General features: G+C 41.2%; 1 protein-coding gene across 1 annotated transcript in view; it reads left to right on the forward strand.

Moving 5' to 3' along the window:
• Positions 1-635: 635 nt before the first annotated feature.
• LOC142194070 (epidermal growth factor receptor kinase substrate 8-like protein 3) overlaps positions 636-14,434 on the forward strand; it is a 33,451-nt gene continuing 19,652 nt past the window's right edge. The window contains exons 1-8 of the mRNA XM_075263096.1: positions 636-735; positions 1,661-1,725; positions 1,847-2,002; positions 7,716-7,859; positions 7,942-8,018; positions 10,007-10,128; positions 11,549-11,643; positions 13,093-13,168. Of these exons, the coding sequence (XP_075119197.1) occupies positions 636-735; positions 1,661-1,725; positions 1,847-2,002; positions 7,716-7,859; positions 7,942-8,018; positions 10,007-10,128; positions 11,549-11,643; positions 13,093-13,168 (835 nt within the window). The remainder of the gene's footprint in view (positions 736-1,660; positions 1,726-1,846; positions 2,003-7,715; positions 7,860-7,941; positions 8,019-10,006; positions 10,129-11,548; positions 11,644-13,092; positions 13,169-14,434) is intronic.

Raw genomic sequence — 14,434 nt, forward strand, 5'->3', positions numbered from 1 at the left:
TCATGCTGCTAGAGCCCCACATATGCGTGAATAGCTTTTAAAAAGGCTATTCAGGCACCGTAAAAGTTATATTAAACTACCCCCCCCCCCCCCCGTTTTAAAATAATAACCTAAAAAAGAATGTGCTCTACTTACGGATCGTGCACCCTGGGCGGGCATTCAGGGTGTGTCTTCATCTTCCTCCACGCCTCTTCTTCCTCCGGTCCCGTCCTCCTCCGGCGCTCGACACTGATATAAAAAAACGGCCTGGGCGCATGCGCAGTAGCATACGGCTTCTACTACAGCTACTGCGCATGCGCCCAGGCTATCACTGTCCGTTCGCGAGCGTTGGAGAAAGACGGGACCGGAGGACATTGGAGGAAGAAGAGGCGTGGAAGAAGATGAAGACACACCCTGAATGCCCGCCCAGCGTGCACGATCCGTAAGTAGAGCACATTCTTTTTCAGGGTTTTATTTTAAAACGGGGGGGGGGGGGGGTAGTTTAATATAACTTTTACGGTACTTTTTAAAGGCTATGCACGCATATGTGGGGCTCTAGCAGCATGATTTTGCTGATAGAGCCCCTTTAATTGCCAAGAGGAAAGCCTCTGAAAATCAGGCTATTTTTTATGTTTTATATTACTATATTGTACTATATGTCATCTTTGTCCTTTATTAGGGGTGTGCTGGCACAGCAGGTAGAATCCACCAAATCCAGCAGTGCTAGTAGCAGACCAAGTGCAAAATCCATCTACAGTAAGTAATCTACGATTATTAAAGAGAACCTTTTACCTCCTACAAACACAGATCTTTACTTCAATTAATAACTGCTGCTCCACTGACTCCAGCAAAGTTAGAATTTTTTCTCTAGCCCCTGCTGTTCCCAGGCAATCAATGCTGTTAGTTTTGGTGTCTGATATGTCATTTAGGCTCTGAACTGTCAGACAGCAGCAGTTAAGAGGTGTGATTCTGAGCCCTGAATCACACCCCCGCCTTAGAACCATTTCATAGAGAGGCCACTGCTCGCGTTACTTGAGGGCAGCTCCGCTATCTTTTTTTTTTTTTTTTCAACCTTTGTCACCTAATGTTTTTATTACTATCCCTGTAGTGTGACATCATTATGTATCGTCATTATAGCAGCAACTATGATTTTATGCAGCTTCACACTGCTGCCAATGTTTTTTCATATTGTAGATAAGATAAGATAATCCTTTAATAGTCCCACAATGGGGAAATTTCAGTGATACAGTTTCATAGATGGTACAGTAGTATATAAGAAGAGAGAAAAACACATACAAGCTCATGGCAGATAGAGAAATCCTAGGAATCATAGCAACTAAAAAGAAAGAAACACAGACACACTGCAGGATCATTTAGTTCTCTGTGTGAAGTGATGTTAATAATACAGCCCGACCGTGGTTGGAGGACATGAGGAGGGGGGTCACAGCATGTAGATATAACAGGCAAAAAAAGGGAGGGAGTGTGGGAAAAGAGGAAGATAGTGTATCTGAGCAAATTTCATTTCCAAGGTAGATCACGCTAACACAATCCACCAATTATGTTAAATAGTGCCACATCTGTATATGGATATTTTTAATCTAAAAATAGTTTCCTTTAGTATTATAGAAAACATTATATAGAGCTCCTGTTTACTTGCATTTTATTTTTGGCTGTATTGCAGATCAAAGAAAACAGTATGCTCAGACTTTGTCCACGGTTAATAACGGCTTCCATCATCGAGTAGAGGTAATGAAATACTTTTTATACTCATTATGTAACATGGCAATAAATATATGAATGAATTACATTTTAAACACATTTTAAGACAATAAATAATGTTTTATGAACATTAATATGTCTATTTCAGCACCTGATAACTTGTCAACTTAATAATCGCCTACGAAATGTTCAGGATTGCCTGAAACATCTCACCGTTTTAGATGCGGAGGGAAAAGTTTGGGGTCAGGAAATGATTCTCCAGGTACAAAATGCAGAATTGGTATTGACAGACCTGGAATCTCGGGTAAGATACTTCTCCATATGTTTCAATGGATTAAGAATATAGTGAAAAATTATATGGTTTTTAGAGTATAAATAAAAGTAATTGCCAGCATCCATAACTATAACTTCCGATAAAATGCTGATATGCAATCTTACAGTCACATACTAATATTAATTCCTAGACTGGTTTGGTGTTTAATAAACATCTTATTTCCTTAACTTGTTTATATTTATGCATATTAATAAGATTACCTCTGACATTTTTTTATAAAGTGAATCCCATTTTTGTTTTTACGGCATTCACTCTACATTAAGAATGACATGGCAACTTTGGCTGGCAAGTCATTACAATTACAGCAATATGATATGTTGTATTGGGTATATTCTGTTTTACTAAATAAAACACCATTTTCCAAAAATAAACTATTTGTCTGAGGTCATCGTATTTTGACGTCTATAACTTTTTTATTGTTTGGTTGATATGTGCAGCTTTTTATCACTTTTTTGTTATTTATGGTGGAAACTAGGTGAGATTGTTTTGCTGGATGTCTTTTAAATTCTATTTGTACAATGTAGGAATACATATGACTTATTGATCTTTTTTATATTATTTTTTGTTTTTGAAAGGTCAGATTATCAGAAACATCAATTCTGGCATTCGTACATTATGGTTCAAGTAGAACAAATATGTAACATCTCTGCCTGTTCAGATGACTGCACCACCCTCTGCTCGCATACGGCGGTGCAGGAGGCGTGTGCAGTTTGGTTCTTGGCTTAAAGTTTTTGGTCGCACTGTGTGAACACGGCTCTAGTGCTGTGATTTTATTTGCACCACACCCGTCTTCTGCCCTGGTTTGCCTCTGTTCTTGAAGTGCTAATTTGTGTGATTGACAGCCTGCCTTCCTGTCAACTCCAGGGGCGGGTTCTTCCTCCCTATTTAGCCTTCGCTCTCATACACACCAGGGCTTGCTATTGCCGTGTGCATACTTGCTCCGTACTGTCCCTATTTTTGCTTACACTATTATCCTTGACCTTTGGCTTTCCTCACTGACTATTCTTTGGACTCCGATTTGGCACTGCATCACTCGACTGTTACTGACCCTTGGCTAGCTGACCTCTCTTTGTTGTTGTCCGTCTTGTCTGCGTTTTGTGTCTCACATATCCAGGAAGGGACTGACTTCGTGGTTGCCGCCTATTACGTAGGATAGGGCCTAGTAATAGGAAGGGACAGTTGGGGGCGTCAGCTTAGGGCTCACAGTTTCTTGTGTTCCCTCCCAGGGTTCAACAGCTACTGGGGAATTGCTGTCCTAGCAATTCCCCAACAAAATAGCATACTAATATGGGAAGATTTATTAACATTTTCTAAAAGCAAAACTATCTTAGTTATCTATAGCAATCAATCACAATGCAGTTTTCATTTTTCAGGACCAGAAGTTAAAATAAAAACTGTTGCGTTTGGTTGCTGTTGGCAGCTAACACAATTTTGCTTTTAAACCATTTAAATAAATCTGCCCCATTGTTTTTAATGGTAGAGCATTAATGAATTGCATACCGCCCAACCGTCCTGATTTTCGCGAGACACTCACGTTTTCCTGCCCCTGTCCCACCGTCTCACGCAGCTCCCTACATGTTCCACTATGTCCCTTTAATGATTTACTGATCAATCATTCCTCCGATCACCGCCTGCTCTTATAACAGATAATAGGCTGCCGTGATCGGAGGAACGCTTTACTATGGTTCAAGGACCTTGTGTGTCATCACACGGTCACGTGACTAGGTGGGCGTGTCAGTGTCCCGTGCAGAGAAGAGAGAAGAGATCCGTGTAAGGTACTGAGAAGGGAGGGGGAAGGTGGGATCTGAGATGCAGGATGGAGAGAGAGAGAGCGTGTGTGTGTGTGTCTGTCTGTCTGTCTGTGTTTGTCATTAAACTGGGGACAGAGATGGAGGGAGGACATGAAACTGGGGGCAAATGAAAGAGGATATGAAACTGAGGGAGAAATGGAGGGAGGAGATGAAACCGGGGGCAGAGATGGAGGAGGGGACATGAAATGGAGCAGATAAGGGGGCACTTAAACTGGGGGACAACTGGAGAGGGTATTAAACCATGGGAGGAGCTGGAGGGGGACATGTCTGCCTCTAGTTGCCCCCAGTTTAATGTCAGCCTCCAGCTACCCCTATGGTTTAATGTATGCTTCTAGTTGCCCACCGTTTAATGTCCCACTTCATCTGCCATTTATTTATTGTCCCCTCCAACTACCCCCATTGCTAATGTTTCCCTCCAGCTGCTCCAGTTTCATGGTTAAACTGGGGCACCAGGAGAGGGACTTAATACTGTGGGGCAGTTGGAGGGAACATTATAATGTGGGGGACATATAACGTACGGGTGACTGTAGGAGGATTATACTGTGTCAGGGGACATGAAAAATGAATGAGAATGGGCGGAGTCAGCATAAAAGTGGGCCACACATTTTGTCCCTCTTTCTGTTGTTCAAAAGTTGGGAGGTATGGAATTGTAAGAATTGTGGCTGTAGCCTCCACAGCTCTAGAGTCATTTTACTAACTCCCTCCCTCTGCATATTCACTGCCCATCTCCTATTCAGACTAAACTGTTAGGGTCCATTCACATGGAGCAAAATGGTGAGGAATTTGGTGTGGAATTTCAGCGCTGAAAAAAGCCTCCCATTGACTTCAATGGGTTCCTTTTTCTGCTAGCTTAGGCCCGGGTTCATATCTGCATTCGGTATTACGTTTGGGGAGTCCTCAAGTGGACTCCTCGAATGGAATACCGAATGCAGATGTGAACCAGGTTTTACTGGTAACTGCAATAGCAAATTACATATTTTCTTAATTAAAATGTAGAACATTATCAAATGGAGAAGTTAATATTTTCTAGACTATAACCAAAGTGCAAGACCATAACAAAGTCCACAGTCCACAGTGTACTGTAATTTAGAACACATATTGCAGTTCAGTACTAGGTTACTTAATGTAACCACTTTCTGAAAAGAAGTTATTTTATATTATTGTCAAAAGTGGTGTTGGATGCAAAAGTGAAATCGAATATAAAACATTATTTTGTACCACTCTTTGCTTTAATATATGATCTTAGATTTTAGTATGAAAACTCAGTGTTAAATGGGTTGTGCCATCTCAAGGGTCCTATCTACACTGGTAGCTTGTGTAAATTGAAGACTTTTCCTAAATATATTGCTTTAGAAATTCTGCTTTCTTCCCCTGCAATGTGACCTTTTTTATCCAATTGTTTACACAGCATTGCTATAACCACAAACTTGGGAGATAGGACAAGTGAAGTACTGTACAATCAGCTCAGCTAATTGCAGTTTGCTGATAAAGCCGTAGAAGGATTGTGTGTCTCATTTAGCAAGGGGGGAGAGAAATACAGGAAGTGAGAAGCAGACATTGCAGGCAGCATGCTGAGACACTAAGATGGGAAAACCCCTTTAAGGCATCAAATATAACATTCTGTAAAGTTTCATACGTTACATTACTTTTCTCAAGGATAAGCTTTAGACTTCACAAAAACTAACTGCTCAGCCATGTGCTATCCATGATGTACGCATTACTTTTTTACAGATCAAACACATGGCTCGATTTTCATGGGCTTGACTTGCCATTAACCCCTTCCCCACATCTGCCGTAATAGTACGGCACTGCCGGAAAGGCCTTCCCGCAGAGCCTGTGTGCGCACCATGCCCTGCGGTTGTCAGCCGTATGTTACGGCTGACAATGCCCCGTAACACCCGCGGTCGGAACCGGGTCCGATCGCGGGTGTTAACCCCTGAGATGCCGGCGGTCAACATGACCGCCGGAATCTCCGGGGTTACAGTGTAATATGGTGGCGATCGGCACCCAAGTCCCCCCCCCCGCGTTTCGGGGGTGCCGGTGTTCGTAGGGGGCAGCCCAGGGTCTGATCAGTGACCCCGGGTCTGCCCCTTCACTTACCCCGTCCTCGCACCTGGTTGATCCTGCCCTAAAGGAAGCTGTCAGCCTGTGCGTCTACACAGGCTGACAGCTTCCTATACAATGCAATAAACGTGTAACACGTGTATTGCAGTGTATATCTAGTGAAGCAGTGATCAGCCGATCACTGCTTCAATCCCCCATGGGGACAGAAAAAAAAAAGTTAGAAAAAAGTAAAAATAAAAAAGTTTAAATAAGTTTAAAATAAATTATAAATAATAAAGCCCCCAAAATCCCTTTTTCCCCATTTAAAATGTTTTATTATGTAAAATAAAGAAAAAGAGAAAAAAACATTACATATTTGGTATCACCGCGTCCATAATAACCTGAACAATAAAAGTAAAACATTATTTAACCCTAATGGTGAACGGCGTAAAAAAAAAACGTAGAAAACCACACAAAATAATGATTATTCACCACCTTTCCCTTACAAAATGTTCAATAAAAAGTAATCAAATGGTCAGATGAAAACCTAAATGGTACCAATAAAAAGCAGAGGTCATCCCGCAAAAAATAAGCCCTCAACCAGCTCTGTCTACCGAAAAATAAAAATGTTATGCCTTTCAGAAGATGGTGATGTAAAAATAATTGATTTTTTTCCTAAATTGAATTTTATTCTGCACAAATAGCAACGCATTAAAACATAATATAAATGAGGTATCGCCGTAACCGTACCGACCCGCAGAATAAAGGTAACATGTTACTTATGCTGTACTCTGCACGGGAAAAAAATAAATGCTAAAAAGCAATGCCAGAATTGATGTTTCCTTTTACATCCCACCCAGAAAGAGTTAATAAAATGTAGTCAATAAGTTACAGGCCCCAAAATGGTGGCATTGAAAAGTACATCTAATACTGCAAACACCAAGCCCTCAGATTGCCAGAAAATAAAAATAAAAATCTAGTTTGTACAATGTGAAGACAAAAAAACCAAAATCACCCCAATCATTAGGACATAAGTGGCTGCAACTAGAAGGAAATGTATAAGTTGTGCGAGCGTTTTCAGTGGACACCCCATATTTAGAGCTTATGAGAGATAATACACCAGCTCTGATCCCCAGAATGCTCCTCTTCCCCATTCGCGTCATAGGGGCTAGTGGGAAAATCGATTGGGATTTGGTGTACCCAATTTACTCTGCACAGCTTACATATTCACTTCTGGGTTACTTTTTAGATTCAAGTTATTTCTGTGACCATTGTGGGTTTTTCATTCATTAAACAAAGAGTACTAACAATTTTGTCCACATGTGTATATGGAAATGCCCGTGTTTTCGTAGGTATAATTGATCATGTTGCGATTTGCAAATCACAGCATTTCTACTACAGATTTGTTTCTGCAATGTGTGGATGGGATTAGCCAGAATTGCATCCACTTTGCAGGAGCTGTAATACACAACATTTCTTTCCTATGGCGTTTCCACCACGGTCAAAATGCTGCATATTCACAAGGGGCCCCTTAAAATGTTCTGCCACCTACACTGTACATTGTAAATACATTCCCCACTTTCCCATGTACAAAAATTGTTAAAGTAGATATGAAATGTGCTACTATCTAAGGAACAGCAGTTACATAAAGCATAAAGAGCACAATTGGAAACTAAAGATAATTTGGGATTCATGCATTCTGCACACCACTGGAATTTTTTATCATGTCAAAGGAATAGAAGTTGTGTGATAAAAGTAACATGGAAACTTTGTACTGTACTCATAAGATATTACAAATATGATAATGACACATCTTTTATGTTTTTTAGGACAGCCTGGAAAGTATTCCATTGCAGAATATAGAAAGCTGTCATTCTGTGATGGGAAGCCAACCTTACAATTCCATTTTTGTGGTTACTGTACAGAATCATGGAAATACAAGTATTTTGCTCTTTCAGTCAGATGAGCACCCAGTGAGTCATATAACAGACTGACATATAGCATCAATAATTGTTACCATGTCTCTAACAACACTTGTACTCTGATATTATTTAGGCTAACATCCTAGAAAGAAATCTGGAGAAAGCACTGACTCAAGGGAAAGAAGTCCAACAGAATAAAGATGACTTCAGGTATACATTGAAATTTACTAAAAGTTCTGAGCTCTGCCATTGTAATATTTCCAAATCCAGTCATTTATAAAGCTGTAGTGGAGTATAGGCTAGTACTAATAAAAAATTGTAGAGACTCTTGTGTATATCTGTTTATGCTGACGCTCCATTTATGGGTTGGCGGCCATCTTTATTCATTCTTTGCCACTTGGCCTAATGCACACAACAGAATGTACAGACCACAGAACGTCTGTCCCATGACTCACTGCAGTCTCATTATATTTTACTGCATATGATGCAGCTGTGTCTTTTGGCAGTCTCTCATAGAAGTACAGCAGAAACTCACAGATACTATAGGCAGTAAGGAAGGGGCGTTTTATAACTCTGCATCATTGCTTATACCAATCATTTTCTGCTCCCTTAGGACAGAAGCAATGTGGCAGATATATAGATTTGTGAAAATTGTCTTAAAGAATAACAGTCTTACCTGCCTATATCTTCAAGGCTAAAGCCCCACGTAGTGAGCCATAGTCAAAAAGCGCTGTGGGAAAAACTGCAGCAGAAATACATAATTGTTTTTCCTGTAGCGTATTTCATAGAAAGATCAGAGTTTTCATCTGCAGACTTTCTGCTTCAATTATACCTATATGAAGAATGACAGTGTTTCTGTAGGTATAATTGGCATTTTTCAAGTTGATAGATGGTAGTCATTGTGAAGGTCACAGAAGAGACTGACATTCTGTCTACACAAAAGAGTAAGGTCTGGACTGACGGGTCAGATGGGTGATCACATAACCCAACTATCCATAACGAAAGAGATCAAAATATATAGATACAAGTGAGCTGAAATATACAAATTATACAACTGAGGGGGCATTCACACTTGCGCCCCCATGCACCCTGTGTCTCTCCGCTGGGTTTCCGTCCTATTACCCAGAGAAACTGCGTACGGAATGGCTTCCCGGCAGTCAGTTTTAAAACCCATTCATTTGAATGGGTTTTAAAAGCAAACCGTCGGTGTCTGTATGCAGCCTCTTCACGGGAAAACTGGTTTGTTTTTTTTGGTCGGACACAAAGTCCGACATAATGATGTTTTTGCTCCAGCACTCTAAATCCAGATTCACACAGGGGTTTTTTGGAGTGGATTTTGAGGCAGAGGCCGCCTCAGAATCCAGTCCAAAAAACGACTAGCCACAACTGGATGCCAGTGCAGTGCATACAGTGTACTGGTATCCAGTTGCAGCATTCCGCTCCGAATGAATGGGCCTAGTCTGGAGAGAGTGTAGTGACGTCCACTGCTGAATCAGCTGCGGAATCTGCCTGCAGAAAGGGCATGTCGCTTCTTTTTTTCTGCGAGCAGGAACAAACCGCAGAAAAAGGAACCCATTGAATTCAATGGGAGGTGTTTGTTTGAGCCTGATTCTGATGTCAATTCCGTGTCAAAATCCAACCCAAAAAACCCCGTCTGAACCCGGCTTAACAGTAACACTTCAGTGATGCTCACAATTTCTCTAGCAACTAAATGGTCCTTTTGTCCAATCCCAAAACTACACTTCCTCAGAATCTGCAATTTTTTTTATTTTCAATGCATTGTTATCTTTTTCTGACTGTTTGAGACCCTATCTCTCCCCACAAAATTGACACCTTTTTTTTCTGCCTGTCTACAAATGATCAGTGACCTCTGACATTAAGGCTAAGGCCTCACGTAGTAGGCTGTAGCAAAAAGCGCTGCAGGAAAAACTGTGGTGGACATGCATTGCGTTTTTTTCTGCATCGCTTATCACAGAAAGTCCATAGAGGTTTTCTTTTCAGACTTTGTGCTTCAGTTATACTTATAGGGAAACTGCCACCATTTCCGTAGGTATAATTGAGATTCTGCAATTTCCAAAGCTGCAACAGCTTTGACCGTGGATAGTTCATCAGTATAAAAATTTGATTTGGTGCTGGACAAACCCTTATTACATTTGTTTAAAATTTGACTAAACTAACCATTTTTTTTATTATTTTAGAAATAAACTACAGAATACCTTAACTCTACAGAATGAATTCAATGAACGCAGTCCTTCACCACAAACCATTCAATCAATAGATAGTCCTAAACTAGAACGTCCAGAGCGTCAAACTCCCCAAGGTTTGTGTTTTTCTTGAAGAGTTTTGCATGTGACAACTACTCTGCAATCATTTTCTGGCACAGGAAAGATGTTGCAGAGTTTGATCTATGATTTTCTCAAAATCTCCACTGATTTCTAAACATAAAGATGTTGTCCGGGTTAACGTGAATGGAACCAATACCACACACAACCCCTAGACAGATGTGGGGCTGTTTTTGGAAGCATGTAGTCATTTCCTAATTCTGGACAATCCCTTTAAGAGGCTGCAGTTTTGATTTTGGTTCTGTAAATCTCTTCATTTATGTCTTACCAGGAAATGTCTCACACAAAAATATTGCATGAAATATGTTTGTTCTTATTCTATTAGGCTGAAGACCCACATTGAGGAAACACATCTTTCTTTTTATTGCTGTTTTTTGAGATGAAGCCAAGAATGGCTACAAATGGAAGGGAAAATATATAAGATGATATTATATTTCTATGTTTTGCTCTATTCACTCCTGGCTTTGGCTCATAAACCACAACAAAATCTGCAACAAAAAAAGCTGAGTTTCTGCAACGTGGGGCTTTAGCTTTACCAGGGGTTTTCAGCCTCCACATGTTGGCGGAGGCCAAACGACACAGAAAAGCCTTCTTTTATGTTGTATATCTTTCTACAGTTTTGAGTCAAAGACAGGAGTGGACATAGCAAAAGGGAGAAGTATAAGTGCTTCCTTTTTACACAGTCCAGTCATATTAATGTGACCACCGCCTACTTTTGATGTCAACGTTAAATAACCAATCACAGAAGGCACTTATCAGCCATCTGGGTGCACTCATCATTGTGGAAGGCACGATGGATCAACAGAAGTATGCATCTATCCTTGCGGACCATGTTCACCCCTACATGCGAATTGTTTTTCCTCAGGATGATGGTATCTACCTAGTTTACCGTACTCCCTTGGCCAGCAAATTCCCCGGACTTGAACCCAATCGAGAATCTGTGGGACCACTTCGATTGGGTTGATCATGGATGCCCAACCGCATAACTAGCGCAGCTGGCCACGGCATTGGTGTCGGCATGGCTCAACATCCCAATGAACATCATTACAACATCCCCTCTCTTCCTGCACGTCTCTCAGCGGTCCGCTCTGCGAAAGGTGGTGATTCTGGATTTTGACAGGTGGTCACATTAATGTCACTGGACTGTGTATAAACCCATTTTTTTTTTAAGCCAAACTTGATATGGCATATGAGAAAATCAGGGGCAACATCAACAACACATGAACATCCAAATATGATGTTTGCCATTAATTTGTTTGTTAAGGATTCAGGCTACAAAGAAAATTAATATTGATTATTACATCATAATGACTAAGAGGTGGCAACCAAAACCAGAAGGTATGCCCTCTATGAAAAGTTTAAGGACTTTATATTATTGTATACTGTGCTCTATAACAGGTACCCCAATTTCCCAAAGAAGATTTGAACCTGGGCCTACAGTCTACCAAGCACCGCCAATTCTTAATCAAATGGCAGACATAGATCGTGACATTGTAAGTCTATATCATATGTGACTAGGGGTGTTTTTCTTATTTCATTATTGCAAGAATGCCCCTATATCTTACAAAATTGCCTGTCCCATCACAATTGTTTTACTTCTGCTTCCACGTGCACTTCATATGCTTCAGTATGTTGTTCTTCATAATTGGAACAAAAAAATAAATGAGTGTTAACTAGAGATGAGCGAGTACTGTACTGGGGGGGGGGGGGGGTTAAGCGGCCGGCTGCCATCAAAGCGGAAGTACCAGGTGCATCCATTCATTTCTATGGAGCGTGCTGTTCGGATCGGCTGATCCGAACAGTACTCACTCATCTCTAGTGTTAACGGATATCCATGCATTTTACCTAAAGATAGTGGCACACGGAGTATCTGTAGCCCCACTATCAATGCTTTCACTTCTAAGGGTCCATTCACATAGAGGAAAATGGTGAGGAATTTCAGTGCTGAAAAAAAGCCTCCCATTGACTTCAATGAGTTCCCTTTTCAGAAAAAGGAACCCATTGAAGTCAATGGGAGGCTTTTTTTTTTCAGCGCTGAAATTCCACACCAAATTTCTCAATATTTTCCTCCATGTGAATGGACCCTAAGAAACACTGATTCATTTCAATTGGATATCACTACAGGCCATGCGGTAACAAAACTGCTCAGACTGTAATGATATCCAGCTGAAATGAAGTGGTCTAACTTATTTGAAGGTGAAAGCAACAGCCGGGAAATGTAGGCATTAGAGATGAGTGAACACTGTTCGGATCAGCCGATCCGAACAGCACGCTCCCATAGAAATGAATGGAAGCACCTGGCACGCAGACTTTGCCGGCGGTCAGCCGCTTAACACCCCGCGTGCCGGCCGCTTCCATTCATTTCTATGGGAACGTGCTGTGAGCGTGCTGTTCGGAACGCTGTTCCGAACAGTGTTCGCTCATCTCTAGTAGGCATCTATAGCTACCTGCAGGAACACAGTGTGGAGGAATTCATCATTCCCTCTACTCCAGAAAAATAGAGGGATGATATTGAGTTGTGTGTTTGGCGCAAGGCCCTTTCTTGAGCCAAATGCACACAGCTCAAGGCCAGCCATCGAAGCAGGCTAAAGTGTCCCGCCAGTTTCCTGGTGTGGATTATCAACTGTTTTAGGCTGGGTTCACACAGGAGTTTTTTGGACCGGATTTTGATGTGGTGGCCGATTCAGAATCCAATCCAAAAACCGGCTAGCCATGACTGGGTGCCGTTGCAGTGCATATAGTACACCGGCATCCAGTCGCAGCATTCCGCTCCAGATTAGGCAATTCAAAAATGTCCACCACATAAAAATCAACCCTAATAATTAATAAATGATATTGATTGTAAATGAAAGTGCTTCCTTTTTACACTTGGGACATATATACAGTGTATTTTAGAGGTTTAAGTCCATCAATATTCACTGAAGAATTTCTTCTGATTCTAGGAAGTCTTGAACCATGTTCTTGCAGATATTGAGATGTTTGTTGAAAAGCTAAGTCAGGAAAAAAAAAAGAAAAAAGGTGAGGAAATTTTAAGAAAATATATATATATTTTTTTAAAATGTATATATGACATAAAAGTCTTTAGGTAAACATAGTAGGACAGTGATATATTTGTGGTTACCATGTGCCAAAATCTGGCATAACCAAATTTTTCTAACCCACTTAGAGGCCGGGGCCCCACATGGCGTAAATTAAGTGTTTTACAGTCACTGTAAGGTGGATGGAATTCTACCAAATTATGCGCAACAGACACACCGCGATTTCCAAAAGCGTCATAATTTTGGAAATCACATCATGTCAATTATATCTACGGAAATGCCGGTAGTTTTGATAGGTATAATTGAAGCAGAACGTCTGCAGAGGTTTCCTGTGAAACACGCTGCTGAAAAACTGCAATGCATTGCGGCTGTGGTTTTTCCCACAGAACCTTTTTACAGTGGACTGCTATGTGGGACCTTAGCCTAAAGGAGCGCGGCCTTGCATGAAAGGAGGCGGCTTTTTGGTAAAGGGGTGTGGTTTAAATTAGAAGTAATATGCGACGTAATCCAACTAATAAGTAATATATATTTACTAATTTTACAATCTAAAGATGTACCAGAATTATCATCCAGCTACTGTGAAGAAGAGGCAGTTGGTGAATTTGAGTCATGCCTTTAACTGCGAGAACTTAACGTCCGCCCTCCGTACATCAACTGATTCATTTGCATATAACTTCTATGTTATATTTTTTTTTATTCAACTCTGCAAAAGTGACAAACACAGCAATGATATATTCTTTATCCCTGTAATGCTTTATAACATGGAAGTGCCAGTTAAAGAGGACCTTTCATGGTTTTGAGCACAAGCAGTTCTATATATTACTGGAAAGCCGACAGTGTGCTGAATTCAGCTCACTGTCGGCTTTCCCGATCTGTGCCCCAGGTGAAGAGCCATCGGTACCGGTACCGTAGCTCTTTACAGTCAGAAGGGCGTTCCTTACAGTCTGTCAGGAATGTTCTTCTCCACAGCAGCGTCTATAGCGCTGTACAGTGTGAGTGGGGAGGAACGCCCCCTCCCCTCCTGATAATACTCGTCTATAGACGAGCACTGTGAGCAGAGGGAGGCGATAGGCACTGCTGTGGAGAAGGACGTTCCTGACAGACTGTCAGGAACGCCCTTCCGACTGTAAAGAGCTACGGTACCGATAGCTCTTTACCCGGAGCACAGATCGGGAAAGCTGACAGTGAGCTGAATTCAGCACACTGTCGGCTTTCCAGCAGTATATAGAGCTACCTGTGCCCAAAC

This window comes from Leptodactylus fuscus, chromosome 2 (genome assembly GCF_031893055.1).
Source record: "Leptodactylus fuscus isolate aLepFus1 chromosome 2, aLepFus1.hap2, whole genome shotgun sequence".
NCBI lineage: Eukaryota > Metazoa > Chordata > Amphibia > Anura > Leptodactylidae > Leptodactylus > Leptodactylus fuscus.